The following is a 27,726-nucleotide window of genomic DNA, read 5'->3' as shown; positions in this document are numbered from 1 at the left end:
CCTGTGGAAAATGAATGTGCCCTATTTTGGTTGCATAGCAGCCGTAATTTCCAAATGCAGTACTTGATAGGTGCTTTCCAGCAAGACAGGGGAGAGAGGAAATGTAATTCTAGAAGATTAGATCACCCCATTCACTTCCCTGTTCACACTGATTCCAGCTGAACTGGCCTTGAGCTCAAAAAAGGAACCTTAGCAAGCAAACCGAACAATGCTCACCTCCTGATCAACACCCAGAAATCACTGCATGCTTTAATTAGACACTGACACTGAGGCTATCAAGGTTTCTTTAGTTATCTTTAGATCCTGCATGTTCTGGAGAACTGTTGCGTGTCATGACTCTTGTTCTACAGTGATGTGCCTACCTCTTGACAAAGGAATCCACACTGCCTCCTTTGGTGGGAATCAGACCCTGTGCTTCTTTCAGCCAGACATGGAGCTCTCCTGTCAAGGGCATGCCATTACCTGCAAGGGGCATCAAAACCTTTAGGCCTTCGTTCCTCTGTATGTTTTTACATGACCACTGTCTTCTTTTACATTTTCTCAGCAGGTTATGAGATTTCCGATGCTCATCAGTACCATAATGTAGTTTCACCAGATTTCACATAGCTATTTTGCACATTGTTATATGTTTAATGTGCTTAATAGTAATTTTGTGCACTTATACAGAACTTTTCATTTAAAAGGCTTTCAAAGCACCACATATACCAGGGGGCCCATTTCATCCACCTGGGTGTCATTTTGTGTCAGCAGCCCCGCTACACAATAGGTTACTTCAGCAGGGTGTCTCAAATATACAGAATACTGCATTTTACCAATACCTACAATCTTAAATGAAAAACTGTCAAATGGTGTGAAAAAGGAAGATGAGATGCATCACAGATGCCCACCTTCTGCTCCTGCAGGAACAAACTTCAAAGACAGCATGATTGTGCCCCTGGCACTGATGGAGTCAATGGTCATCTGGACCTAGGAAAGTGAAAAGTTTTTAAATACACACAATATGCTCCATTTTAAACAATCTCAAACTTTCTGTATCTCGCAGTGATATTTGTATCATGGCATCTTGTCATACCGTGTAATGAGTATTATCATTTCAACAGACACAGAGGCTTCAAGTTCCCATTTACTTACATATAACCTAAGTGTAAAGCACTGAAGTGTATTCAGTTTCAACAGATGAATCAATTTCATGTTAACCTGTGTGAGTGTATGTGTGTAACCACTGTACAGTATATCAGAAAATACATCTGCGTTGGTAGTTGATATGCACGAGGCTCTCTTTTGCATTGCGACAAACAGTCACATCAGCATCAGGTACCAGAACACTTGATAACAACTTCACATGGCAGTGTGAGAGTGCAAGTGTAATAGTGTTTCAAAGATGTTCACAAAATAGGTGAATGATCACTTTAGGCATGGAAAGAGGCCGCTTTTACAAAAGCTGTACTGAAGGAGGGTAACGCGTTACAATTCATACTGTGTTTCCTGAAGGTATGAAGAAGTGGTTTCTGTCCTTCAGTGAGCTGATTTTACATATGCAGCATCCATAAACTGAATTATTTTTTCAATGCAGAATTCAGCTTTTGCAATGCAAACAGAGATTAAGCAATTACTTCCTTTGTTTCTCAAAATTGAAGAATTTACAGTTCCCTACTATTTACAATATTTACAATTAAACTAATTATAAATTTAATGCCACTTGCTTTCTCAATTGGAAATATAAAGATTCATGACTTAATGTGACTCATATAACTCATATTCTACTTGTAAATCTTAAGAAACTTAGTAGTAAATCGCCAGCCGAAAGCAGTGTATACACCTGTTAAACGTAGAAATATTTTTGAAAAATGGATCATACATCTAAGCTGGCTCTATTGTGTAAATACACACACATAAATTAAATTATATTATTCCAAGGCACACAATTTTCACAGTCCATTTACTCATTTTCTAAGCACCCCTAGAACAGGTCAGATGTTTGCTGCTGCCTCTATTCACAATCTGTCCTTGTCTCAACCCGCAAGTGTGCTTGTGGACAAATGGGGCAATTTAATACGGGCAGACTGGAAAACTCACCCTAGGCACCAGGTCGTACCAGGTTGGCTGAGTGTTGGTCCAGTCCCACGTTGCCATGGAAACCTCCACCTCACCCAGGAAGATGTTGCGTCGCAGCGGGTCATTGTGCCACACTGACAGGTTCAGTGTGCGGCTCTTGAGCTCTGATATCTTTATCTTGTACTGAAAAATAATAAAACAGAAAAAGGCATGTTTATACATGAGAAGAGGCCCCCTGCCCCAAAATGGCTTGTGCAGTTGCTAGCAGCCGCCACCTTCAAACATCAAAAATGAATTTTTGCTGTAATAGGTTCTACCAGTTACTGAACTGTTTTCTCAAAATTATTCAAATAAATATATTTCCTTGAGGATCACTGTGTTTTTTAATAGTCCAAATATATCTTACGTCTTTGTGTTAAATATTTACTCAGGTTATCTTCATCTTCTTTGTATTTTCATCCCTAAGCTGAACGATTATTAATACTGGCAGAAAATGTTTGTAATATTTTGTGAGGCTATATATGATGAGCAGAAATGGCAATTTACAAAAGGGAGAGGTCAATAGCCTTTGATTTGCTGTAGGCAGCTGAGGTGGGTGTACTGCAGGAGGTTATGAACATGGATTCAGGACTCACTTTGAGGGTCTCATCAAAAATGGGGTTAACAGTCTTTTTCTTCACTGAAGTCTTCTTCTTGCTGTGAGAGGATTTGTCTGGGAGTAAGTAAGTTTTAACATACCTGAAAAAGTAGACACCAAATAGACAAGAGCCTCAGCATCTTAACTAAAACAGAAGAGCAAAAATAAAATTCCATATTTCAAGGCAACTTTCAACTTGTATTGCAAATTCTAGCAGTGAATCTGGATTAAGCTGCAATGTTCCAGAATTAACCTCTGCATGTTCCATAATTTCATGTAATGGTATGCACTGTTGAATGCTGAGATTTGCAGCACAGTCTAGTTGTTTTTCCTGATTTCTTTCTGAAACTGGAGAAGTGAGGTTTATGTCTACATGTCCAGACCACTGACAAATTTGTGCCAGTAGACCATCCCGAATCTTAGATCTGGTACCAATCTGTGTACTATATGTTAGAAAACCAATCAAGCACATTAAACTACACTTTACTTCCTGTTTCCTGCAAAGTCACATTCAGATCACACACATGCGTTGGGTGCTGTTGCATGTTTGACAAGCACCAGATGGGAAGCAGAGACTGACCCAGTATCAGAATAATACAAAATAAAAAAAGCAAAGGAGATTTTCTTCCACCAACAAGGTTCGCACAATTGCATAGTTACAGTAAAACTCTTCTTATCATGTTAAAATAGTGTTAATAGAGTTTCAGCACTTTGTTTTTTTTACATTCTTGTTTCATTTTTAAAAACAATACCAGTGGAAACTTACTTCAATTAATTTTCTTACTTTGATTGCAACTGAGAAACTACTCATTCAACTTTTGATTTTAAGTAAGTCCTTAGCTTATAAACTAAAAAAAAAACATTAAAATAATGAGCATTCAATTTTATCCAATAGCATGAATATTTATAAAATTTACAAAGTCACATTTGTTAAGGTAATAAATTATAATGCTGTTCAAAATGATCTGTTCTTTAAGTCCCCTCCACTACTTAACTGGTTAGAGGATAATACTAGGGTCATACTGTTAATGCTTCGCTCACTGTGGATTTAATTGATTTCATTGATTCATCTTTTCTATTAAAGATGAATTATTTCAATTAATTAAGATATATTTAGGTGAAACACAGAGTTTCCCCATTGTCTCATCAACAGTGAATCTGGCTGCTCTCAGTTGTGTACAGGACCCCCTGCTGGCTGAACCCGAGAGAGGATGAGGCAACTCACGGGTCAGAGCGCTGTTTCTTGGCCTCCGCCAGGTCTTGGCAGCGGCACACCTGCACCTGCAGCTCCTCCTTCTGGGTGTCATACCGGAGAGCAAACTGCACACTTCCCTTCACGTCCAGAGTACCAAACTCCCCGGAGCTGAACAGGCTCATCATGCTGCCGCTGAGCTGCGGAGACACGGAGCACAGCGCTCAAATCTAAAGCACGCCAGGGCGAAAGTGATGTGAAGGTTGCTTACCACGTCTTCTAGTTGTGGCACCGCTCAGCACATATCCTCTGGAGTGATGATACATAAAACATTGACGAATACACCCTAAAAACATATTTGCTAAAAAAGTAACAAAGGGTATGAAAACAATGAGAGATGCTGAAGACACAAACTGGTACATTAACAACAAGATTTTGAACAGTATCTCGCAACCTGAATTGTGAATTCTTACACGTCCCTTTTAAAAACTGATGCACCAAGTTCAAGTCAGCTTAATGCAGAAGTTTCAGTAACTTTAACTAGCTGTGATGATTAAAAACAATGGGTATTAAGTACTACTGCTGAAATGTATATACTGTATATAGGCTGGGCTACAAAATGCAGAATAATTCTGTCCTATTACTCTGTATTTTATTTTGCTTTCATGCAGACTATGCATTGTCTAAATATGAGCAAGAACAGGTGCTTCTAGTTCAGAAACAAACCCTGTATATCATCAGTGTCTGCAGGATAATAATAGCTGCTTCCAATAGCTGGTCAAGAGACTTGTGTTTAAGACAAGAGAATACTGCCGACACATATAAAACATGATTACTTTCTGAGACATACAGCTCTGTTGATGTTTCATGCGCTGGTTTTGAGAAGGAAATCAGTAGGGCTGCTTCTGTACTGTGATGCAGGTAGGCTATAACAATGTGCTCACCATGGTGCTGGACTGCAGGCTGGACATGGAGTTGCTGGGTCTCATGGGGCTTCTCACAGGCTCTGATGGAGCACTGCTGGAGAGTGTGTCTGAGTCTCCTTCTGATGGTGAGTCCATCTGAACAGAGACCAGAGGGTGGGGTTAGTGTTACAGTAGAATATGGCTCATGCAAAAGACTCACGGATACCAGTACTTCTCAATCTCAGGCACATATCCTTGGAATCACAGATTGTTTTGTTGTAGGCCTTCTATTTTTGGATTAACCCAACTTGCTGCAACCCTTGTACCAGGATGTGAGAGATGTACAATATACATGTCCACTGAAATGGGCACTTTCATCATCCATTCATGCTGCAAGACCACAGCGCAAAACTGCCAGGTTAAGGGTCAGACAAAGGACTGATAACACTGGAGGTTCACAGATGACCAGAAACCCATTGGCAGCAGCTGGCAAAAGAAATAAACTATTGCTAAGGTTATTCAAAATTAGCTGAAACCCCATCGTCTGAAAATAGACTAGAGTGGGACATACAGTAGTTCTTTTGAAAGACTTGAGTATATTTCTGGGGAAACTGATTTTATGCCCTAAACCAGAAAAGTCACCCTCTCCAAGCATGAGATCAGATCCATTGTCCTGATGTTGTAAAGCTGAACCCAAGTCAATCCGCTAGCCGGCTTTGACCAGGATTTCCCAAGCAGGGGTACAGAGTTGGTGTAATGCCACTGGGCGCAGGGTTGGAAGTAACAGTTGTGGTCCTGGAGACTTCCTGAGCTCTGCAAGCTTGGATGATGTCATGGAGGGAGGGGCCTCCTTTACGATGGGTGCTGAACCACTTGTACATTGTTGTCTGTGTTGGCTTTTTCCTATTTGTTCTTGTTTGGATCATTTAAAATAAATGCAAAACTTAACCACCAGTAATGATGCATCTTATTCCCTAAACATACCAGTAGAGGGCAACACAGTCCTTCCAGAAGTAAGCGAGGATCCATAGCTCATTTAGGCCCTTTTACTGCCACTGACAGAAGCAGGGAGATTACTTCATGCATTTATACTTCTGGATTAGATTACTGCAAGGCCCTGTGATCTGGCACTTCTAGCAGCACTGTCAGAAGGTCATAATATGTTCACAATTCTGCAGCTTGAGTTTTCACAAAAAAAACGAATCTCAGGAATGTTCAGTACAACTTGCAGGCTGTGGGAGGTTTAGGATTTATTTATCACTTATAAAGCACTTATTCGTACGATCCCCCCACACTTCTTATAAAGTAACAATATCTTTATATCTCATCCTCACATCCTCCTGTTCTTAATTTGCAAAGCTGATCTGTTCGCGATTGCTAAATCCACACTGACGGTCATAGGATGGAACCAACATAGGTAAATGACTGTGACCAACTGCCAGGACAGCTGCTCAGTTCCTTGAGTCTGATACAAATGAGTCACAAAGCAGCAGGCCTCTCCAGTCTCCTACTGCAAGCGAATAAGCAGAGTCCGTACCTGCACTGACACTGTTGGAATCTGCAACCGTGATCCCTCACTTAATACATGCTTCTGGTCACTCTTCCCAATCTGGATACTACTGGACACTGAAACAGACAGATGGTTTGTTATCTGAAGCAATCACCTTAATGTATTAGCATATACTGTATATGTATGCCATTATAGAAAATAAATAGCGACAACAGGAAAGTTAATCACTAATCCCTCACCAATTCAGTCCCTTTCATAATGTTAAAGAACATTAAAAATCAGCTGGCATCTGCAAGAAAGTTACTGTTTCAGTCGAATACAGAGGGTAAAGATACTAACAGACAAACAATATTGAATGGAAGTAAAACAATAAATTAATAGTTACTTCAGTGAGCAATCTATTCAAACAAAACAGGAAAATATCTGAATCTTTCAGCAGTTATAATGCACTCCTACTCTTCAGTTTTTATATGTTACTATAAATTTGTTCTTATCTGGCATGTGTTCTGTTCATGTAATCCAAATGTAATCACTTGACATATGCCGATAATGACACCCACTGCCAGTCAATATGATTGTAATACACAGGAAGTGCATAACAGGCCATTAATGGAAAGCTAGATTTGCTTAACAAATACTGGTTATTTTGTATACAATAACCTCTGAATTAAAAATGGCTGTACCTTGATCTGAATTGTCATTGGGAATCTCTTGGACTACATTGACCTGGAAGACAAAGACTGCATTAAGAAAGGAAACTCAAGACAGTTAATTCCACTCAACTTAATCAAGTGGGAAACGATGTTTTCAAATAAAGGGTGGTAAATGTTTAGAACCATTTGTTGTGCAAGGCAAAAGGTTTTAAAATTAAATAGAATGTCAATTTGGATATCCTGCCCGGGAAAAGCACTACCCATCTAGCTGTGGATTCCAAGAACATTAGGTTTTCATCAAAATGTCCACTGGGGGATTTGGATACCACTCCTAATGACAGAGAAACGTGGCAAGCATCAAGTCAAGAAGATACAGCTGTGTAAGGCCATCTTTCCTCATTAGAACAGTCATGTTCCATGCAAATGCACTGTAATAGAAAATTGTATTTCTGTAGCAGCTAACATTTGGAGGCATAATTGCATGCACACTCACTGGCCAAAATACCATGACTTATGAAGGTGGTCCTGGAGAAGAAATCAAACGCGATTGGGCAGCATGTGAAAACCATGTGGACTACATGTCATGTCCTGTTCAAGCTTTTCTTGCTGACATATTATGTCGAGTTCATAATACTTTGGCCATTGTGCGTAGCTCTAAACCAAAATCTGGAACCTTACATTATGAATTAGGTTTGAAAAGACTTTCATTGAACTTGGTAGGCCAGAATTAGTCCTATATTTCATTATTAAAAAATTAATATTAGGCCTTCTAAAAAGTGTAGAATGGTATGCCACGTTACAGTTTAAAATGAGCAGGGTATATTCATAAAAATGGATTGGCAAAATTGTAAAACCATGGCAAAGTAAAGTTAATGTATCGTATGTGCATGGCAACCTGAAAACAAAGAGCAAATTTCCTATGAGGGGCATTCATAGAAGAGTAGCAATAGAAGACTTGAAGGCACAATACCTTCAAGACCGTGGCTCATTGGGATCATGGATGTCTATCACCAAAACCCAATTGGTTTGTGCCCTCTGAGTCTGATGGGGTGAAACATGACTAACCTCATCAGATGAGTGTTTGCCAACTTCAAGAGAAGTCTGCTTCGTGTTGTCCTTGGAACTGAAAAACATGACATGAACCAACTCATTCTCTAGAGATTTGGTGTGACATCAAATTATTGTGAAAAAAGTATTTGATGGCATCAGCTGTAAAATTCCTGCTTTGATTAATTCACACAATAAAACTACCATCATTTAAAAAACAAGATATCATTATAAACTGCCCTGAGACAAAATCCAACCTTGACTGTAGTCGAGACCAAGGAACACTGAAAAAGAGTCACAACAGTAAGAGTTCTGACTTGTACAGATACTGTAATTATCTCACCAGCAGTATTAGTAAGATTATAGTTTCTGTTCTTAGCATCATCATACTTTCTGGTGCTGTTGACACATGGATGAAGTATCAGGAAAGACCCACAGAATGCATTTTGCATCTTGTATTTACAGCACATATTATATCTTTACACTGTTTTTAGCAGGACTGAAAGCTAATGAGAAGGTGCTATTGTTGAAAAGGTGCTCTAGAATCTAGGAAAAAAATAATATCCATATTATTCCATTTTTAGGATGTCACAACACCAGTAAGTAGCTTTTCTGCATTCATTTAAATATGTTATATATTAAATGTGTATGTGTAGTTGATTTAATAGGCACACAAAATAAAGAAGCAGCATTGTGCCACATGGCAGTATTCTACATGACAGCAGGTATTGTGTGCCATAATATAGTAGAGTGAAATTTAATACACAATGACTTAAATTAAAAACTCAGAAATAACGATTCCCCACATTTAAAGACATGGAAGACTGGCGACTTACAGATGATTTTCTCCCACTTTGTCAGTGCCTAGTGGTTTCAATTCTGAAGTGGTATGAATATCTCCATTGGGTAGTGCTGGGGTTTCTAGGAGGCAGCTGGAGAGTCCAACTTCATCTTTCTCCGCTGCTTCAATGTAAGGAGACACAGTGAAAACACTGCTGGTGGCTAAAATGCTTAGGGGCACATCTACAGGAATGAGTGAGAAGTGGAGGCCAATTAGAACATATGAACATCTCACATACAACTAAGGGCAAACTACTGTGGTGACAACTACTTTGGGATGTTTGATGAGAAGCAAATGTGATTCCTGAGGGGTTGTAGATTCTTCCAGTTTCCAATCTAATTCAAGGTAAGAGTTATTTTAAATAGGACAATTCCTGTTGGGCTGCATGGTAACGCAGTGGTTAGCATGGCTGCCTTACAGTTCTGGGGCCCTGGGTTTTGTTTGGACATATGTAATGTCTCTTCAAGAAAATAGTCAAAACGTGTACGTGACTCACAGCAAAATCTCTCAGGCATGAACAGACGTGTTACATTTTCCTAATTAAGCCATTTTAAATAATTAATGTAGATGAGGTTGAGAGGAAAACAGAGGACAGATGCCACTCTTTCAATTGAGTTTTACCACTTTATTAAGATTTTTTTTAATTTCATTAGATTAAATTTGGACCCAGTTCTCATGAACAGTAATAAGATAGTTGTTCTTGTTTCGCTATAGTTGAGAGTGATGTTGATGACTGATTTTGCATGTTATGATAAACATATGAATCCCAAGTTTGGATACCACTCTCAAATAAGTAGAATTTTGCATATGATTAATTGTAGAAAATAATATTCTCAAAAATGTAATGGTATAAAATCAACATGAAATGTACATTACATTCTTATATTACATTCCCATAACCTTTAAAAATCACTGTCTGGAAACAGTGTTTCTGTGTTTGATACAGTAAAGGAAAGGGAGTTGGTTAGTAATGTAGAGAAAAGAAACACTTTTCTGACTGTACAACTATCAGCAATTCCAAGTACAAGCAAATTATTCTGTTCAGTTCAAAACACAGTTAAAATGTATCTTGATAATTACAACCACACTAAATTAGGGTTCTACCACATACTGTAGTTTTAAAGGCAACCAAACTACAGGCTTTTCCATGTCCAAAAGAGCGATATTTTGCAATTCAGAAATTGAGAATAGAGCGTGTAAAGCATTAGCAAGCAACATCTGACAGATAACAGCCTTGAGAGCATGCCTTCTTTGCACCAGGCACAAACTGACCTAGTATCAAGATCTGAACAACCAAAACCAAAACTGTGTGTTACTTGATTACGGTGTTATACAGCACAGAAATGTTTTAATAACACTCCTTTTGCATCTAAAGTACAGCATCTTTTGCCATAACACTGGGGCTGTGGTATAGAGTTTTGGACTACAGGGAAGTGTTACATGTGTGGATCAGCCACTGGCAGACAGGTTACAGACACTTGTTAATACAGTCCTGTTAATGCTGCTGTGGTCCTCCATGACTTCCAACAGAAAAATAATTCTGTCCTGATGTCAAATAATGGCCATGATGACTATTCAATACGAGAGCAAACTGTTTAACTGTACCGGAGCGGTATGCATCACTGAAGCATTCCCAACAGCTCAGGGACACTCACCTTTAGGCTTCTTTTTTCGTCGGATGGATGCCCGAACGATATCTGAGCCATACTTCCTATTCCTATGGCGTTTGGATCTGGCCTCGCTGAACCACTCTCCAGTGAGGGACTTGAGCTCCTTGGGGTTGGACACCGTGTGTCGCAGCTTGCTACAGAAAAGATAGAGAGATTTCACAAAAAAGATAGCACAGCCAATACTTCATACAGAGTGCCATTCCCATGATTTCTTTATTTGCAGAAGTGGTCAATGATGTGGATTGTTACAGGGACATCCGCTCCCCTGAGCTAAACAGTTAATTACAAGATTTCTGCGACTTTCAAGACTTTAGCCTCTGTATTATTCAATTATAGACCTACAAACTTTATAGGCCTATGACTATACAGAACCATAGATGGTAGCTTTCTTACAGAAGGGTTACTGCTTTCTAGGCTAATCTTGTCAGATATCAGAAGGTAAGCCAGCCTGGGCCTGGGCAATACTAAAATGGGAGACCTCCAATGAAAACCATTTTTTTGCTTTAAGTAGTGTAGGTGGACTAGTAGACAGCACTCTTGCCATTGATGCAGATTTATAAAACCAATGCCCCAAAGGCTTACGGTGACACACTAGCTTGGACCTTTTTTTCATTACATCATAATGATTCCATCAAAAACCAAAAAAAGAAAATTATCAAGACAATTCATGATCTTCCTTTTACTGCTGAGTGCACTCAGTTAAGAAACAAAAGGTGGTCTGAAAATTATAAGGGAATGGTAATGATAAACCAAACTAACCGACAAGATGATAAAAATATATGACGTACTGTATTGTTGACCCAGGAACCCAAATCTCACCGCCTCACCTGATTCGTCCCTCTTCCAGGCAATGCAACTCTGAATCTCGCAGCAACACATTGAGGATGGAGGCCTGTTCTTCCTCTGTGAGGTAGCTGAGGTCCAGCAGGCTGTCAGAGCTGGGCGCTGACTCCATCGCCGGTGCGGGGTAGGCCGTAGATACAGAGGAAGAGGTGAGGAGAGGGGCAGGCTGTGCCAACCCCCTCAGAGCTTAAAGGATGTCCCAGATGACATCCCTGAGCTGAAGGGGAAATGAGCTGAGTGAAGAAGAGGGTCAGGTTAGACCCTAAATTTCAGCTTTATTAGTCGCTTTACACTGCAGTGCCATGGAAACCCAGGTGGCACTGTGAACTGGGCACTGGATAGGCCCACTTTCACAGATGAAGGCAGGATTCTCAGCACATCCTTTCTCCTGGGCTTGCCTTCTGACTCTCAGGGGACTCCTCTTTTCTAGGGAAAAATGTAGAAAGGTACATTAGATTCACTTTGAAAGAGAGATGTATAGTTTAGGCAAAGATAAATTGAAGAAAAAGCTCTCCTTCTGACATCTGATCTTGTCAAAGTAGACAATGTGAGAATTCAATCTTTGTGTTCAGCTTATCTTGATCATTTTTTGCTTCCAACAGCTTTTGATGGCTTGAAGGAGTGGATAAGATCTGTACTGCAAGAAAGTGACTCACATCCTCAAATGTGTTAACTTTCCGCCCACTGTTTTGTTTTACAACAAGAAAAAATGAACAGTTCATAGTAATAGTTGAATCCAAATATTCAGCTGTTTCGCAATTAGTAGGTTCTAAAGTTGCAAGGCCTTCTAAATCTTATGATCACTGATAACTTTTCAATATTTTAACAAATGTCCTTGCCATTGTCCTTTTACACTGTTACCAAACCTAGTCCTACACCGTATGGCTTTAACCAAACGATAGCATGGTTCGGTTTTATTACTTACAGGTTTTTGATGGTTGCCCTCTGATAAAAACCTGAACAACAGGACTGGGGTGCCAGGCTCACTCAGACACAAGGATTCTATTTTCAACCTCTCAATGAACTGATTTGATTGGAATTAGCTGTTGGCTTAATTCTTCATTTTTAGTACATAATGCACTTGACACAAAGCGTTTAGTTTTTCTCATTTAGGCAGCTCTGCTGATTAAGTGCGTAAAGTTGAAGAAAAATAAATTGAACTGAACTGAACAAAGCAGAGCTGGCATTTACTGGAGGCGTGACAATACCGTATGCCCACAGGTCCCGGTCAACTGTCAGAGTTTGCTGAGGTTACTCTGCCTGATCTGACCCCCTGCACCCCTGGTTGTGTGCTGCCACCTGAGAAACTCCAGTCACAGTCGGCTGAAGACAAACTCCTTATTCTAGCTTGCTGCATATATAGCACCACAGTATATTTATAGCACTCTGCCTGGACTCTGAAAGGAACACCTGGTCAGGTGGAGCTGTTCTGTTTGTGAAACGTTTTGCATGTTACGTGTACCTACTTGCATTTTTTTTACATCCTATTCCTCACATTTCCTGTCATTAGTCAGTCTTTCTGTTCAGATGATACAGTATATTCAGCAAACTTACAATACTGGCAACAATAACAGCTGCAATAAGACTGAATGGGTAAGTAACAAGTTATGGTTATGTACTGTAACAAGTCTAGCCTTAACTAACATGCTCCTGCAGATGTGTGCAATCACTATGTGCTCTTTGACAGTTCTGTTCTGGGACAGGAAATTGAAAAACTGAATCGGATCCACTACTCAGCTATTACGTTGTCTCTGTCCGTTTCATGACATCATGTGGCAGAGGAACATATTTCTGATATTTATTATGCTAAATGGAAATGGATATGAGTCATTTCAGGTTTAACAGAGAGACAAGGTAATACTCTGTGCCATAATGAGAGCCAATACTATTAAATGAACAATAAATTATAGAATAAAGCAAAATTAATCATGTATTGCAGTATAATATAAATAATGTATTGCATTTATTATTTAATAATTATGTAATGCTCAATACAATCCAGTAATCAAGGAATTATTTGGTAAATGTTGTAGCATTGTACAATATGTTAAGTTACAAATGAGAGAAAATTTAGAACAAGACTTTTTGGCTCTATCATTTATACACAGAAAGTTTTTGCATGCATATGACTTGTAAGTTCATCAATCTATTCAGTCTTGACTAAAGTTCTGTATACATTTGTTCTATAGTTCTACATAAATTTCAGTCAAACTGTATATCACATTTTTAATTTTTTTTGAAAAAATATAAATAAAGTTATAAACACTTTATCTACCTGGTATCCAAATTGTTCAGGGACCTTTAGATATGCTGTGACCCCAAACTGCAGGTTTTCTCACAGAGGAACTTTAAAATAAGATCTTGTTTTGTTATTGGGTACATATGTAAAAGTGGCACAGTTTTCTAGGACTGTATTTAAGTTCCTCATATGAACTAGTAGCCTACATTCATCAGCTTCTTTAGTGACATATACTGGACACAAGATTTTCTTTGCTCTTTCAAACACATGCTCAAAAATTGTCTAAATGATCTAATTAAACTGTAATTCAGGAGCTACTTCACTGGGGTCCAAATGAATCTAACTGCTCTCAGTCTGATAGACAGTCTACCTCGCAGATTAGGGAGGAGGGAAATTGGGAACTGTAGAGAGCAAAACCACCAGATTCACGTGATACACTTGTCCACAATTGGCACAGCCGTGAGAAATGTTTTCGAGAAATGAATTATATCAAAAAAGCAGGCATGCAGGTTCAGTATCTATGTGAACAGACTCGTTTTCTGTTCTCTGCAGTAATAGATAGCCAAATTGCATTTGCCATTCTAATTGTTTGTAAACCAGACAAGTCCCGGCTTTCTTTATAAAAGGCTTATAAACCACAAGCTTCCATCCAAAAAAGAGCACACTACATTATCCACAGTGTTCAGTACTTTTTGCCATTACCTGTACTATGAAGCTTGAAAAGCAATATCCCAGAACTTGTAATACACTCATTCACACCATTTGCTTTTTCGTGATTTGATTAGTACATTTTTTTTTCTTTTGCCAGTTTACAGTACTACAACATGAGAAAACTAAAAGAGGTGCCTTACCAGGACAAGTAATGAGTTCCCTAGTTCGTTAACAAAGATATGCATCTACAGTCAAAGGAACTGGTTTTTCAACTCTTCTTTACTGTGCAAGCAAGAACCTGACATAGCAACTGGTGCTGTTAGTTTCCTCTGCACCCTTTTTCCACAGCGCAGGGTGGAGGACTATGGGAAAAGGATTATGGGAAGCTGTGATTTGATTGCAGAGGGAGCTCTGTCAAGTCCAGACAGGAGCTAGGCGTGTCAGTTTTTCTCAGCTCTTGCCAAACATTCAGCATGGAACATCCCCTCCGAACTCTGGGAGGCGGAAGAGAACAAGTCAAGTCAGGTGTTTCTCACCTGTTGTGCTGGTCCTTCTTAACTGTTCCCTGATTCACACTGCCACTGAGAAAAGACATCAGAAACTCATAACAAGAGGCTGCAACAGAATTGCAGAATACTTTCTAAAAACATGCAGGATGTGCACAGCAGAACAATGAAAATCTCAAGAAAAAGTGGATGAAATAAGATGAAAAATTTGAATGCACTTGGTGTGTCATGCTTAAGCCCAAGGACAAACTTTGACAATGGTAACACTATCTAACACTAAGTTCAGAGCACACAGCGAGTTTAATTCATATCAGGTTTTACAAACTGCTAACTCTTGTGGAAGACAAACACAAAGTTAATGGCAATTGATATTGGCAAAACTGACAATATATTAGAGCTTATTACTTTTTACAAGAATCTGTGTAAATGGACTTGGCTCCACTTTTAGATTTTGTGAAATAACACTATTATAAACTATTCACCCTGCTTTTCAGTAGTAACTTTTCTAGTCATTGGTACTACATTTTACAAAAGGAAAAATCCAAGCGTGCCTGGAGACAGTGTGGTCAGTGGCTATGGATGGACGATGGACTGGGAAGTAAGGCGGTGTGTACTGGTGGCAAGAGGAAATTGCCGGCTTCGGCAGCCAAACTCGAGAAACTGGGAGAGATATACTGTAGGAAGGTAGGGCTACTGCTACTGCTAAAAATCGAAAACTGCTTCACCATCACAAAAGGTATTGAACTGCAGGCAGGACGATAATTGAAAACACAAGAGTAAGGCTACTTAAATATCAAGGCCATGATGGAAACTGATCTGAAGGCTTGGTTGAGGTTTTCAGAGGAATGAAATCAACTGGGCACTAAAAAGGTCTTCAGTTTAAAAGGAAATTCAAAGAAATAATCAATATTTTAGAACCTGCTTGACACCATATACTCCTACCGCAGAAACCTACAAAATACTAAAATTTGAAAATTCAAAAACACATGCAAAAGGAAATAATGTTCAGTTACATGCACACACAAAACCCAGTTTTATTTGTGCAGTCAGAAGAGCTGTACTGTAAGTGTTTACACATTGATATGGTAACTACTAACTATATACAATCCAGATATTTCTTTTCATGTTTTCTTGTTCTCCTAGCAAGGCACACACGATTTAGGGGCATCATTAATCAAACCAGTGCGTCTGAAGAACGAAAATATTGTTTTCTTTGTGAAATAAAAACATTGCGTACAACACAAACTGTAGTTGCAACTATATTACGTAATTAACTTACTAAACCTGGGTGCAGCCAGTACCACCCATGTGTATGTGAGCCCAGTCGGCATCACAATATTAACTCTCAACATCTAAGAATCAAGTGTTTCGAATGTCGGAGAGTTATTAAAACTTTTAATGTGTGAAGGTTGTAGTTCCCCAAGACTCTACTTCCGCCATGAGCAGCTGATCTATTTACTTGTGTCCATGTCCACTTGTAATAAGCTTTGATTTTCCACATTTACAAAAGGAAGGCCAGCAGTAAGAAAAAAAATACCATGAATATTACATTCTGTGCCACTGACCAAATAAAAGGTAGCTCTATCTGTATAAAATTATTAGATCACAGCAGTAAAATGACCCAAGCTGTCAGATGACTTTTGAAGGCAACTAAGGCAGGACCACATATAATGACACTCTTTGTCAATTAACAATATGTGGATGTCTAAGAATAAACACATTTCTGAATAATGTACACATATTAATGTGTGTCAAAGACACACATTAGTCAAAGTGTCAAAAATAATACTATTTTTTATTAAATCGCTAGATTAAGGTTAAGACTATATTGGTGCCAGCATAAAGTCTTTATGCCTATTTATGTTTGTCATTATCTATGGCCCTGTACTGGATAAAGCAATAAGTAAATGGATGGATGTTTGTCATGTGAACCTACAATATACGTCATGCAGAGGATTTCATTAAGCCACACCAAAATGAAATCTTAATTTGGAAGTTGTAAATATTAGTACAGAAAATGGCAGTTTGAACTTGAACGCTGAAGAAGAGGTGAGGCTCTTTTGTGTGTTTAAACATGCCAGGGATTAGTACTTTTTGTTATGTTCAACAGACTGCACCCTAATCGCCTTGCCCTTTTACACAGCACATCTTCACTGCATGGACAATCCAGAGATTATATATATTATTAGAGTTGTATTCTGCACAGAACAATGTAATCTAATCAATTTTATTATATGAATTAAATACAAGCTAAGCTCCTTACTGTATATACCAATGTTTTCAGGGTTTTACCATCTCATTCTTTATTCAATATCAATGAATAGATGGTCTTGATCATTTTCTGTTGGGAAACAAGTTTAATTTTTTCCAAAATTGTATTTATTTTTGCTTTAAGGGTGTATAATCCTGAAGGTCTGTGACTTTCCAGGACCTTGATCTTTCTCTGTTTATAATCCAGTGGCCAAACAAGGCTAGGAGGCCAACACAGACCTCAGATCCTCAAATGGAGATGAACACACTTATTATAGATATTTAATTTGTCAAGGGACACAGAAATGCACAATTCGTTCACTCTGATGCTGTACAACCTCAATATAAACTAACAAATTAACAAATGAACGAATGCCTTATATACTACATTTTATGCAACCGTGTTCCATAGTATTTATCAAGCAAAACAGCATAATCTCTAATACCAAAGCATTTAGGTTTGTACAGTAGGATAAAAATCATTCCTGGTATGACCGGTAATTTGCCTTTATAGATATTTAATGTCTGCCAGATGGGACCACCTGGAATAAGTGACAAGGAGGGTGAGAATGATCAGTAGCAATTGATGGGGTCTTCCTTAAGCCTTTATTAAACAATTAATCAATTACAGTATGGTGAGAAATGGTATATTACCAGGCTGTCATCTTAGACACGAGGCAATGCCCATCACTTTTTGACTTCCAAACCGCACTGTGAAATGAAATGTAAGCTCACTTGGTATAGTACAGTAGAACAGTAGAACTGGGTTATGAGACCCTGACTCACACAAATAATTAAGGAAATTAAGGAAATCTTTGCTAGTGTGCCACCTTCACAATACTGACCATCTTGGGATGCCCAAGGAAAGATCCATAAGCCACAGCTGGTTCAAGACTGAAGGTTCATCCTTCTTGGTTCAATGGTGTGATCATGTCTCAATGGCATGGGGTCACTGCGCTCCTCATAAAAGAAGCAGAGTATCAGATCTATCACCCCATGTTCATCAAGGGAAAAATGTTCGGATAAAAAAGGTTAAAAAATGATTTTGTTAAAATTAAAGCCAAACTGCAAAAAAATCATGTGGCAAATGTTTTTTCAAAAGTCCGACACAAAAACTACAATAATAGAAAACTTGCTCAGGAAGTTCCATGAAACAAAGTATATTTTGTAGCCACTCAGCTTGCCCCTCTAGACTTCATCTTTTTTCCTGGACAAAACAGTGTAGCAGAGGTGCAACATAGACATTTCACTGCATCTTCAAAATTCAGAGCGTTTCCAACAAGCTGCACACGGGAAGCTATATGAGCAATTCCAAAAAATGTGCATATGGCAGTATAAACAAGCACCAATTTCAATTTAATCAGCATGTAGTTTTTACTTTACAACTATCGTCAAACACATTTGGATATAAGCTTACTGTAAGGGCAACAGGATTTTAGCAAAACACGTTATAATTAGACTCTTATAAGAAAATGGAAAACCTGTTTTGAAAGTGATTAATTCAACAGTGTTACACTAACTGCTGCCCAGGGAGAAGGTATCAATTTGATCAGTTCTTATCAACCCTATAGTGTTTTATTCTTATGCATTTCTCACCAGTAAACAGCATTTCAGAATTATCATCTTTTAACTTTGCCAGAACATTTTTCACATAATATATTTATGGAGCAGTAACTCCCTAGCAATAAATCATTTGTGTATACAGTATCAAGACCTCAGCTAGTCACCCTGATATTTTGCCAAATAAAATCTTACGCAGTCATGCCGGATGTTTTCTGAAAATCATGCTGCAGATCTTCCACCTCCTCTACAGATGAATCAAAACTTTGGTAAGGCCCACGGTTCAAACTTTCAACAATCTCAGCTGAAACCATTTTATAATTTCACGTAAAAGTAGATTTTATGTCAAAACCCTTGCAGTAAACCACATTAAAAGCTGCTGTCCTTACAAATGTCATTTGTGAACAAATTTGTGAACTGCTGATTTCCAGTTTAAAGTGATTTAGGTATCTAGTAAATATTAGCAGAAACTTAAAGAAACACACTCACTATAATGTAACTAAACATTACCAATAATGAAGCAGCATTGTATAATGTATAAACTTCTGGGCAAATAACTGACAGGTTGTGGGTTCAAGTCCCCTTTGCAGACACAGCTGTTATACCTTGAGAATGGTACTTCACTCCAGTTGCTCCAGTCCACCCAGCTGTATGATCAGCTTTTCTTTGGGGTAATTCCCATGATGAACCATGTCCTGTTTCAGGGGTAGTCACATGCTCTCTAGTCTGCTTAATAACACAGAAACCAGGATAAGATCTGGCCCCATGAGCCACTGTGGCTCTGGTATGCACTTTATCTTTCAACCTTCCTCCAGTAATAGGGTAAAATATGTTTAGTTGAGTGTCTTATTCTGCTTGTATTATATGAATTTCTAATGTGTTGTTTCAACTTTCAATTAAATCTTAAATCAACTACAGAAACATACAGTTCAGAGCTTTTTTGTGATTAGGAGCATTTGTCAGGACACTGTGACAAACTGAAAGACCAATTCAAATACGAATATATTGGTCAATAATGACCAAACAAAATTTAGGCTCTGACAGAGCGTCAGATTCGATCTAACTGTTACAATTCCAAATCCAGATGATTATTTGTCTGGCAGGAACACCCATTGACATTAAAACACTGTCCTTTCATAATCCTTCTCTTCCGCCTTGACGCAGGAGTGTAAACACAGTGTGAAAACCACAGCTTGTCACAGCCTGAGCACAACAAGGCAAGTGTTTGCATAAGGGCCTTGCAGAGCTGGTTAAGCTGATCCACCCCACTCACTAGGAAGAGAGGTCCTGTTTGCTGGTCTCAGATCAACTGAGTGAGTTTGCAGGCACAAAGTCTACTAGATTCTTTATGTAGGTTCAACATGCGGTTGGGGGTTAGGCATGTAGCACAAAAGGCCCTGATCTATAAACTGGGGACTTCAGCAGCTGGTTTTATTTTATCCTAGCTTGAGAATGGCGTCAATGAGCTACAAAGAAAGATGACGTCTTCATACCAACATGCTTAATAAACAACAAAACGTTGGTAAAATGTGTTGTTAGACATTTTTCTCCTTGACTGAACTGATGAATTCTGTTAAGACTGCAGAATAAGTAGAAATGAGTTGAACAGAGTAATGCAGTGTAGAAAGGAAAGCCAGAATGCTTGCATTGCACTCCTGCATTGCGAGATTGATCAGCAATTCCCCAGATCGGCCAGCAGGGAGTATTTGGCTCTAGCAAGTAGATTCTATGGATGTGTGCCTGGGGCACGTATGTTACACCTTCCCCCTCAGAGCTGCACCACAGGCCTGCGCACAAGTGCCACTCCTTAATCTAGCACTAATGTAAGAAGATCCAGTTTACTGTCATTGAAGACAAACTTCCCAGGAGTGCACATTGCACAGTAGTAGTTCTTGGAATGGCAGGAAGCAGCACAAATAACAAGACATATGCAGCAGCTGCATGGATCCCAGAGTGAAAACAAGAGAAGACAATCAGGATACGCAAAACTCGGGCATGCCACTCTGCTGTGGGAATCTGGCCCTTGCAAACTGTCGGTTTCTCTTTTCAGTTAACTATCTGGGAAACAGGCAAGTGGTGAGGCAGAGTGACATGAAACAGAACAGAGAAAACTACAAAATATGAACTGCAAAACAAAATACAGCTTGTTATGTGATTAACTACAGCAGCATTGCAGTGGCAAGATTTGAGCCTGCCTTTCAATTATGCACTGTACCATTTTTAAAAAAGAAAACGAAACATATGTCTGTACACTCCAAAACAGTCTTACCATCACCTGCACTGATTGACTATTCCTTTCTGTAAGAAGATTAGTCACCGACCAATTCATCAGTTCTCAGAACTTTTTAAGAACACTCGACAACAATATTCAAGTCCCGTGTGTATGTGTGAGTACCGACACGCAGGCAAACGGGGCTAAGTCTGATGTGAAAACAGAAATGGAACAAATTTCTCAGATTTTCTGGAATGACACAACAGGAGCACATAATGACCAGAGTCCAGAGGCTCTTTGGGGAGGAACCAAAACAGCCTCTAGGTATCACTGGGGAAAATGTGCCCAATTAGTAAAGGAAAAATAAAAGAACAGATGAAAGGCACTGCACTAATAATACACCCCTCTCTCCGCCCCCATCTCCCCTGCTGCAGGAAACCTTTATGACCTTTTCTCATCAGACCTGTCTATGAAGTGCTATTCATCTACAGAGCCGAAACACAGCCTCTCACTCACACCTTCTTCACACACAGGATATAATGCCTTGGGGAGGCTAAACCACCAGCCTTGCCCTCTCTTCTGTGGTGCAGTCTTGCAGTCACTGTCACAAAGTAACATCTCTGTGCCGGTGGAAATGATTGCTGTGGCTGCAAAGAGCAGTAATTGCAACTGTATCTGCTTGAATCATTTAAGTTGACATGGCAATTCATGAGGGTTTCACAAACCGCGGAGGCTAATATAGTCCCTAATGTTGTGTTTACTCTTTTTTATTTGCAGCTACTTATAGTCCACATTTCATTTTAGACAAACAACAGAACAATATTCTAAACAGCACAGTTTCTTATGTACAATTTGTCATCTGTGCACGCACTATAGCAGATACAAACCCAAGTAACATACTCGGGGAAAATGTATCAACATATCAAAAGAAAACATGATACCAGTAACAGCTACAGGAAGTACATTTGGAATTCATGGGGGGAACACAATTTTAGTCTTTTATAAATACTGCCATGCAAACATCTTAGGCATCTTGTACACAATTAGGACTTACTTTCTTTGATCTCAACAACTTTTGTTATTAATTCAGAAATCAAACTTGTCAATTAGCATTTCTAACTCAAATAGATCAGAATTTTCAAAAACAACATCAAGGTATGTAAAGAGGGGAGTCTGATATGGTATGTTTTAGTAGCTAATATAAAATAATTGATAACTGAATTGATGGTGATGTACATAACGCTAAAAGCTGACTTTTTGTTCTGCAAGATAAAGATCAGAATTGTGAGCTGAAAACAAAATGGCTAATATTTCAATAGACGTATTCCCACAGAATTGTTTCTCCACAAAAAAGGAAACACTGAAAGAAGGCCTAAGATTTTGACGCAGCAGTGCACTTGCTATAAGTAATGATGTAAGTAATGAATATGCAAAAGAACCTTTGTTATGCTAATTTACAGCATACCTTTTCAAATTTCATTTTTCTGAGTGAACTGGTAATTCCACTTTAGGTAGCTTCAGGAAAGACTGGTCAAACGTTAAAGTAAAAGCAGAGAACACTGCAGAAAACAATAGTCAGCAGCAAATCTATAAAAAAAGAAGTGACAGGAAAGCAGAGGTAATGAAAGAGGCTTCTGTCATCTAAGGACATGAAATACAGATCAGCAAGGTACTACTGAAGGCCTTGATAGGCCTTGCTGATATCTGCTTGTTAAGTCCCTCCAGGGTGGAAAACAAGGAACTTGGTAAAGCCTGAAAGCATTGCTTAAAAGCCTTTGTGTGTTTCTAGGTAACAGCCTGCTGCTTCAAAGATCATGAATTTCTATGTGTATATCAAGATCTTTTCAAAACGATGCCAACTAAATTTCAAACAAACAACAATGTGTTTGGAATATTGCAGGCCATCCATATTCGAGTGGATTAAAACCAATAGGTGTTAAAGTATTCCTTCCCCATGTGCTTATCTTGGAGCATAAACATTGATAATATACACTTAATAGGTGCTTCACTATATCACATTTATATAAGACAGTCCTTCACTACCCACCTGCAGGCTCTGTCATGAAAGACCAAAGAGCAGAAACAACTGGCTTTTGAGCTACGGTACTCTTGATAAAGGCGTTATGGGTGAAATATCAAGACTCTTCTTTGGTACATATCTTTTTCAAAAGAGTTTCAAAAGTTTCAGAATAACTTTTTTTAATTACAGTTATCATGAAGCAAAACTTGAAAACTTGTGCAAAAACATTTCTGGGCAATTTCGGTTACAAAATATTTATGTTGTACATCCTGTTTAAAGCAGCAGGAGATTTCATATCAACCTAAAAGTGCTAAAAGCCTTTCTGCTTTTATACATACAGTTTTACATGAACATGCATGGATCCCTTTACCAGAAAATCAAGGTCGCACATTGACGGTCACGTACACAAACTATTTCAATCCAAAGACCATTTTTCAAATGAGCCCCAGGTGCTGAGTGTTTTTGTGAGGCCTTGCTCTTTGACACTTGTTTTTTTAAACTTGGCCATTATTGTTGCCACTCTGCTACAGCAGGCCTTTTCTCCCTCCAGGTTTAAAACGTTCAAGGCTTTTAGCTACGAATGTAAAAGGTCTCATTAACTTACTTTCCAAAGTATTATCTGATATTAGGCATTGGCCTGACATATAATTAAATAGGTTAAATACAGTTTTGTTAAAGTACTACCAAATATTATTCCTGTATGATTCTAAGACAGGACATTCCACTAACATGATTGTATCTTCAACTGTTTTCCTGCAAGTTTGTTTAATTGGTCGCAACTTCACACTATTAAATAAATTGCATAGCTCGTGTTTTCTTTTTTATTATGTGGTTCATTGGTTTTCTGACCAGGAGGGTGCTGGAGAGTGATTGTTGTCTGCAAGCATACAGTACGTGCAACACTTGTGTGTCCTCAGCTTTGTGTGTCAGCTTATTACACACAGCTCCTGAAACTTCATTTTCCTTCTCTCAACATCTGCACAAAAAAGCAATGGAGACAGTCACTGACTAGAAAGTGGGAATACAGTAGGGAAAATATCTGTCCTCTTTGTGTGTTTTCAAAAATCCTGTATTACTCCTTCACCCTCTCAAAGCTAATCTAGGCATGCTACAGTAAGTTAAAAAAAGGTGTGCACGTCACTGCTCTTGGAAAAAATACAGCTTTATTGGGCTACCGTTAGAAGTGTGTGCTGTGATTTGGTACTGCTTATTAGCAAGCAGTTACATAACGTGATCTTGTGCAGTTAGTCACACTGTTGTTTTTGTACTCTATGGAAATATAAAAGCAAACTCATAAAATATCTGGCTTTTAGACTGGCCCATCCTAGTACCTGTCCTCCCCATTGTACAGGATAATTTCTTGTTTGATTTTAATACTAGTGGTAAATAAACAATTGAAAACAGAGAGGCAACGCCAGCCACAATGTCATCTCAATACCTCTGAATAAAGGTCAAATTTATTTTTGAACTCAAACAACATCAGTCTCAAAGTATTCACCTAAAACAGGAGGACTGGTTATCAATGTGGTTGAGCAAAAAAAAAACAAAAGAGGTTTGATTAATGTGGACAATTTTAAAAACAGTCTGATGCAAAAGTAAAACAAACAGCTTCAAATGTGAAATACACTCCTGAAGGTTTGAATCTTTATAGCCACAGAGATAAAGGCTAGACTCCTGTATAGGAGTTTGATCAGCGTGGGGTTTTGGCAGCTCTGACATCAATTCAAATGGCTCTTTTTATCCCCATTTCTAAATAGAGGCACAGAACCAGCTCTGCGTCTGAGACATCAACTACAGGGCTCCTCTGATTTAAAAGTAAAGTATAAATGGGTCCATTTCTAGTTAAAATAATTGCTAAAGGTTTTCTTAACACTAACTTAAAACAAAAATGTTTGTATCTTTCTACTCTGACATTCACTTCCTTTTGCATATTTCACTTTAATTGAAGTACATTGTGTATTTTGTGATTATTATACAATGCACCTTTATAAAACAAAGTATTTGTCTGCAGTACAATAGGAATCCTACCACAGTATTAGAAGTTCTATACAATTCCCTTGTACACAGCTCTATGTATCAGCCAGCAGCCATATCACCCTGCAGCTCTCAACTGGCAACCCACTGAAGCTAATCAAGGTTGAACCTGGTCAGTACCTGGATGGGAGACCTCCTGGGAAGCTATGGTTGCTTCTGGAAGTGGTGTTAGTAGGACCAGTGGGGGGTGCCCACCCTGCAGTCTGTCTGGGTTCTAATGCCCCGGTATAGTGGCGGGGACACTATACTGTAGTGGGTGCCGTCTTTTGGATGTGACATTAAACTGAGGTCCTGACTCTCAGTCTCCTTAAAGATCCCCGGGCATTTCTCGATAAGAGTAGGGTGTTATCCCGGTGTCCAAGCCAAATTTCTCCCCTTGGCCTTTACTGTGGCCTCCATATTGTGCCCATGTGTGATTGGCTTGCACTTGCCCTGCGATGGACTGGCGCCCTGTCCAGGGTGTACCCTGCCTTGCGCTCGTTGCTTGCTGGGTAGGCTCCGGCTTCCCACGACACCGTATGGTATAAAGTGGGTTTGGTAAATGACATGACGTGACAGTTCTGTGCTCTCAGAATCACTTCTGTGTTATCCACATGATCTGTAACATCAGGACACTACAAGACAGGATGCTTTTTCTATAGTTGCCCTATCCTGAGAGTAATAAGCTCATTAATAAGACTACCTTATATTTAAGTTGTCTCCATTCTCAAATAGGGCATAACTGAAGAGAAATTATATATTTCTTTTCTGTTGAATAGAAAAAGAATGCTTTTATTAAATGCTGCACTGTATTAAGTGTTACAGTAACTCATACTGACAGAATAGGAACTATCAATGCACTTCAACTGGATCTGATAAATTTGTAACACTAATTCATGACACCATTACACTCGGCCAATACTTTATTGTTCATAGCTCGGCATGCACAAGGTGATATCCATTTCACAAACCCAAGACTTGAATCTCTTCAACCTACTTGCACTTAATCTGAGTGATGGAGAAAGTTGGATTTTATTAGTAAAATTAAAGAACTGCATTTACCTACGTGGTCATGTGCGTAGATGACCTAATTACAAATTTAGACAGTTTATCACGTGTCCTCCACCTTCAGTTCCCCATACACCAGAACACAAGCCTATGTCTTTCTTCCAGTGGATTAAACGTGAAGTAAAAATGTTTTGGAAAGCAACAATGATGCTGTCAAAGCAGGACCCAGGCAAGCCCTAGAGCTCTTTTAAATCTGACCAATTTAGAAGAGCTGGTAAGTAAAAACATCCCTTCATCTACAGTTGCGAAGAAGGGGCGGATTGTGCCAAATAACCTTTAAAAGCTGTTCTGCGTGGTTCTTTCCATTGAGATTAATAAATGTCTATCTCGAACACAAATAAAGCACACTAAGGGGAACAGTTAAAAATACTTAAGGGGTTTCAACTGAAGCATAAATTACGGTCATTAGGAAGTGAACCACTCGCCACCACAAAGAAAGAGCCGCCTCTTCTCACATCAAAGCTTTACATGCCTTATCATTACACCTATCTAAACACTTTAGATTTGACCAATTTAACGATTTACAACGTGCGACCAGCAATAGCGGCTCTTATACAGCGCTTTAATTTTTAAAAATGGCGTTTCGATATTTTGTTGGATTTACGCATATCTCGCTGTGATATTCATATACACATGTACAAACAGGATGTCTACCTGCGGTTTCATGCACTTCAGAAACCACAGAACTGTGTTAAGGGAAAGGGATTCTTTACCTACATTATAAGCCAAAATAAACCAGGTATTCAAAAAGTAATAACCGACTCTTTACACTTTGTAAATGTTTAACTTTTTTAACATTGCAATATCTTGTCAGCGCCTTTCCCCCTGTGTTACTTCCTAATCAGGAGTCTCACTAAGAGGTAAAGCTACGGAGCTTCTCTATTTACCGCGACCTCAATACAGTAGAATATCGAAAGCTTTGCGTCGTTAAATTATATATGTACTGTATACAGTAGAACGAAAACTAGGAGTATGTCTTACATCCCTTTTGTAAAGTATTAACTTAAACTTTGGATATATTTAGCTCAGGGCTAGTGTTTACTCAACATCATTATGCAGATAAAAAATACCTTCCTATTTTTTTAAACAATGAACACTGTTACAGAAACAAACGTTATTGCGCTACCACAGCTGCGACATTTTACATTACTAGTGCGTAATGTTAGTATACTTACAAGTGAGTCAGTAGCTGCTTTAACCACACTGAAGTAATCTACAATCAAACCAGAGTATTGCTGTCTGACTTTTCCGAGTGTTGTGGTATGAAAATTGGTTTAGACAGCCATCACTCGTCCTGCACGGTACAGGTGTAAAGTTAATACACCGACTTTTATCAACGTTTGATTAACTCACGAAACAAAGACATACAATCTAGCGGGGCTGACTTAAAATATACAGTGCCACACAAACTCAAAACCAATCAGGTTTATTACGCTGGCAATCTGTAGTGACCAAAAGAGCTAATAGCTTTTGCTCCTAAATGTATTGTCTGAGACTGGATATCCCCTTATGCATTTCAGCGATAGCTTTCGAAATGTCCTCACCTGTCGTGTTTAAGGATCCCTCCGTTGCGAGCAGGTGTGTAGATGCCAACTCCAGCAGTGGAGTCTAACAGGTGCGTGTTCACAAAAGCGAGGGTGCCCCCCCTGCAGAGAACAGGATGCTCCATTCTCTGTAGCCGCCTTCTTGTGAGAGGCTCGATGCAAAACCCGGACCGGAATCTCTATTGCAGTGGGACTAAGAGGGTGCAGTCTGTAGAATTAGCTTCGTTATCTCAATTGTGTTTACCTCTTAATTTCTAAAATAAAAGCAGTTTTTTTTAGAATGTGAAGACCCCAAGGTCTCTTTTTCACG

At 38.9% G+C, this 27,726-nt stretch overlaps 1 protein-coding gene across 3 annotated transcripts in view; it reads right to left on the bottom strand.

The window, feature by feature from the left end:
* LOC148820578 (synaptotagmin-like protein 1) overlaps positions 1–27,493 on the bottom strand; it is a 31,652-nt gene extending 4,159 nt beyond the window's left edge. Inside the window, exons 1-13 of one of the 3 annotated variants that reach the window (XM_088933197.1) lie at positions 27,417–27,493; positions 11,338–11,779; positions 10,496–10,644; positions 8,836–9,022; positions 8,018–8,075; positions 6,983–7,025; positions 6,327–6,415; positions 4,829–4,945; positions 3,918–4,084; positions 2,691–2,793; positions 2,077–2,238; positions 888–966; positions 363–462 (exon numbers count right to left, since the gene is read on the bottom strand). In XM_088933197.1, the coding sequence (XP_088789323.1) occupies positions 363–462; positions 888–966; positions 2,077–2,238; positions 2,691–2,793; positions 3,918–4,084; positions 4,829–4,945; positions 6,327–6,415; positions 6,983–7,025; positions 8,018–8,075; positions 8,836–9,022; positions 10,496–10,644; positions 11,338–11,465 (1,382 nt within the window). In that variant the 5' untranslated portion in view covers positions 11,466–11,779; positions 27,417–27,493. The remainder of the gene's footprint in view (positions 1–362; positions 463–887; positions 967–2,076; positions 2,239–2,690; positions 2,794–3,917; positions 4,085–4,828; positions 4,946–6,326; positions 6,416–6,982; positions 7,026–8,017; positions 8,076–8,835; positions 9,023–10,495; positions 10,645–11,337; positions 11,780–27,416) is intronic. The other 2 variants (XM_088933198.1, XM_088933199.1) reach the window with 2 other exon arrangements.
* Positions 27,494–27,726: the final 233 nt, after the last annotated feature.

The sequence above is a fragment of the Atractosteus spatula genome, chromosome 14 (assembly GCF_055471065.1).
Source record: "Atractosteus spatula isolate fAtrSpa1 chromosome 14, fAtrSpa1.hap1, whole genome shotgun sequence".
Classification (NCBI taxonomy): domain Eukaryota; kingdom Metazoa; phylum Chordata; class Actinopteri; order Semionotiformes; family Lepisosteidae; genus Atractosteus; species Atractosteus spatula.
This window is presented reverse-complemented; position numbering and strand designations above follow the sequence as displayed.